Source organism: Osmerus eperlanus, chromosome 5, assembly GCF_963692335.1.
Source record: "Osmerus eperlanus chromosome 5, fOsmEpe2.1, whole genome shotgun sequence".
Lineage (NCBI taxonomy): Eukaryota > Metazoa > Chordata > Actinopteri > Osmeriformes > Osmeridae > Osmerus > Osmerus eperlanus.
The window spans coordinates 11,007,939-11,011,891 of record NC_085022.1 but is presented as its reverse complement, the minus strand read 5'-3'; the positions used below and the strand labels follow the sequence as shown (position 1 = coordinate 11,011,891).

The 3,953-nt window shown below is 42.9% G+C and overlaps 1 protein-coding gene across 1 annotated transcript; it reads left to right on the top strand.

Annotated features, from left to right (window-relative positions):
• Positions 1-954: 954 nt before the first annotated feature.
• c2cd4a (C2 calcium dependent domain containing 4A) lies at positions 955-2,660 on the top strand. Its single transcript, XM_062460653.1, has 2 exons — positions 955-1,084; positions 1,256-2,660. Exon 2 carries the CDS (start codon positions 1,281-1,283, stop codon positions 2,646-2,648), a length of 1,368 nt encoding a protein of 455 aa, XP_062316637.1. The 5' UTR covers positions 955-1,084; positions 1,256-1,280; the 3' UTR covers positions 2,649-2,660.
• The last annotated feature ends 1,293 nt before the right edge of the window (positions 2,661-3,953 follow it).

The following is a 3,953-nucleotide window of genomic DNA, read 5'->3' as shown; positions in this document are numbered from 1 at the left end:
TAATTTAAAGTGTGTTTTTGTAGTATGGTTTTAGTCTTACTGTAAATAGAATGAAATCACTTACTTGCTACCACAAGAGGGTAGCAGTGACTCGAGTTCAGACAGGTCTTAGTCTGATGAGTCTAACCGTGTAGAACTGTTTAATTCAGTGTAGTTTTGACCAGCCAATATAAGCTGCTTGGTTCTTAAGTTGAATTTCAGGAAAATTCATCAAATAATGTGAAACAAAACAAAAATTCTGTACAGGACGAATGGCTTTATAGTCTCTTGTGATGTTTATTTTCATTTGGTAATTTTTTAGCTAATAGTTAATATTTATAAGACACTATAAAAAGGACATTATTCACACCTTAACAGAAGTTTTAGCAAACACAGAGAGCAACATAACCTTTGGCAATGACTAAACTTGGAGAATGGGCATTGACGTCAACTTTAAGTCAAGCAAATAGTCAGTGTTATTTCTTTCATCTAATTAAGGGTGCAGTGCTATTCATTTAGTTGACAGACATTTCAGTAAATACAGTCTTGCACAAAATGTTTCCAAGTTTCTCAACAGTACTCTCACTTTAAGTGTTCTAGCTTTTAACTGCTTTATATAGAATGACCCAAATCCTAATCTTATCTCATGTAGACTGACCAAGGTTACATTCCTCCTCTCATCTACATAAACGGAAAATCAAACATGCTAATTAACAGCCTTTCCTTTTGTCAAACACATGTTCACTCTCACACTGTTCTTATCTCTGTGGCCTCTACCTCCTGACTGGTGTGTGGCAGAAATGTGGGTGGGCGCAAAGTGCTCTGTTGTGGCTTGAGTATCTCCATGGGAACAAGTGTCTAAGCAGAGAGGGAGGATCGTGTAGGCCCAGAGTGGGGGTGTGAGTTTTCCTGGTCTCCTCCCCTTCTACCACCGGCCCTATTTAAACAGCCTGCAGCCCTTACTGCTGCCGACATTTATTATGGTCTTGAGAAGAAGAGAGTCTGAGTTTGCTACTTAGAGATCCTTTGAAATTGCTCACAAGACCTTGACCACGTTACCATATCCAGCTCTGAGTCCAAAACACCTGGATGTCATTCATACAAGGTAAGCTTCACTACAATGCTTCACTACTTGACTCAATGTGTTTTAAAATAATTGTTTTCACACTTCAAAATAACATCCTTGTCATATTACTTTTCTCCAAGTTTAATTTGAAATCCCCTTGGTTGCGAGAATGTAATTTATCTTACAAATAGTTTTTTCTGATTTCCACAGGTTAATTCCCCCTCTCTGAGAACTCATGTGGGTGGTTGAGAAGATCCGTATATCGGTGGAAAAAACGAACCTGCTTCCTCCTTCGACAGAATACAGCTTGAGAATTGGTGACATCATGTTTGGAGACAAAACTGACAAAAGCAAGAAGATCTCTCTGTGGCCAAACATCATCACCCCTGACACCATCCCAGAGTTCTGCATCCCTCCTAAGATCCCATCCCTGCCTGAGGCCAAGGCTGGGGAGCACAGCCGTCCCGCCCCCATTATCCGGGTGTCCCCCTGTGAGAGGGGAAGTCCCAGGAGACACGTTCCAGCACGTGAGCTCCTCAGTCCACACATTATCCAAGTAGAGAGTGTGGACGAGGGCCCCTATGACAACAACTGCAGCGATGAGGAGACTACCAACGCAGACCCCCAGAGCCAGGCGGCCCTCTCTCTGCCCCACATGGTCAAAACCCAGACCTGCTATGGCTTCTGCACTCTTCTGGAAAGCCCCCATACCCGGAGGAAGGAGTCCCTGTTCCACAATGACCCTGGATCCTGTGGTGTTCCCCTGCTTCTGCCCAGGAGCAGATCTAACACATGTTCCAGACTGTCTCCCTCCACCTTCTCCTGTTCTTCCCCCTCTTCCTCCCCTTCATCCTTTAGTCTGAACACTCTGACTGCAAGACTGTCTCCAAGAGGATACACCCTAAACAGACAGGGCACCACTGACAGTGACACCACCTCTTCTGCTGAGTCTTCACCTTTCAGTTCCCCTCTACTACCCAGGTCTCTGCCCAAGTCTTCACTCTTCAAAACTCTGAGCCATGAAAGGCTGCTATCCCGGAACATGAAGAAGGCCATAGTGTCAAGGAACAACTCCCTATCCACAGACGAGGGAAGCTCCACAGACAACAGCCCAAACGTCATGAGAAGGGCATCAGAGGGACTGGTGGAGGGCCTTCCCAGGAGCTTTGGCCTTGCACCCCCCAAGATCCTCCCTATGGACCTGGTGCTGCACAGGGACAGGATGATGAAGGAGAGCCTGGTGCCCATTGGGAAAGATGGAATTATGCGTCTCTCTGCTGAGTATTGTCCTGATAACCAACGACTACGGATTCGGCTGATCAGTGCCGAGGGCCTGTATGCTCTCTGTGTGGAGCCAAAGAGTATCAACTGCAGCATCAGTCTCTCCCTGGTTCCTGGAAAGGTCCAGAAGCAGCGAAGCACGGTCATTCGGAAGAGCCGCAACCCCATCTTCAACGAGGACTTTTTCTTTGATGCTATTGCTGAAGAGGACCTCTGTCAAAGGTCGCTTCGCTTTAAAGTGGTCAACAAAATGTCCACCATGAAGAGAGACTATGTCTTAGGGGACTGTGAACTTCCCCTCACTAGCATTATAACTTTATAGGTTTGATTATCCCTACCTCTCAAGTCTGGAGAAATGTTTTGTCATTTATTTTTTATACTGTAACGTGAGATTTTCTATCAAATAAATTATGAAAAAAAAACACGTTTCCTTGTCTAATTCTCATGTCAGACTAACATTATCAGATAAGAAATTATCACATTTCAGATGAAACAGTCCATCCTCATCTTGATGCAATATGATACAGATTGGTGGGATATATGACTGTTTGACTGCGTCATTCACCCTAAACACAACTTATAATGCATTTGTTGAGTTTCTAACAATCAGTAGGCTGCTTACTTATTCACCCTTGTTGAGAAATACACTACAGCCCTCAGACTGATTAGTAATAACTCCAGATTGGGTGCTGTCTCAGTTTGAGCTGATGTGAGAGACTCACCTTCTCTTGTTTCCTCTAAGCCTGATGTTTCCTGACCTTTGCAATGATTAAAATACCAGTTTCCATAGGCCTTGGGGGAGATTTTCATCTTATAAACTATCTGAATATCAAACTTGGCTAATTACAGTACTAGTTTTGACAGGATGTACTGTATATAGTCCCTAAAAAAATATTCTTGCCTAGCTTTACAAAAATGAAAAACAACATCTCATCCAGACGCAGTTGAGTATGCACTCAGTGGACAGAAAATGCCACGCATCCTTTAAACGGAGATGGTCTCTCCATTTTGGTAGTGATATATTCAGGGTAACACAACTCAATGAAAGTGGTAATTTTCCAGGGGCAAAGACACATTGATCTCAAGTTGCCCTTCAGCACTGGCCATATTGTGTCTAATTATGAACCTTCAGGCTTTTACAGCCATAACAGTCTCAAAATAATCTGATTTCTCTAGAATGAATCAGAGTTTTGAGGCATGGGATAAATTGTACATTATTGTGCAAGGGATATGTCTCAGAGCAACTAGATATAACTATATATTCCATCCAATATATTACACATATTACTTGTATCACTATATTTCCATTCTTTTTTACAATGCATTGTACTGATACAATACAGTTCTTTTAACTTAAGCTCAGACAACTCATCAGGAACACACAAGAGGAACAGAGAACACAAGTAAACAGGTGCTCTCCTACTCCACAAGTGTACTATGTACTCTCATGTATAGGTACTGAATAAGTAGATGCTTGCCCTGGGGAGGGCTGCAGCTCCTTAAGCAGACCTCATCCAAATCATGCTGTTCAACTATAAAGATCAGGTATTAAAAGCATCCGCTTCTCTCAGTTAATGATTGACTATGTGCTTCTTAGGGCTCCACAATATTCCAGTATAGGACTGGC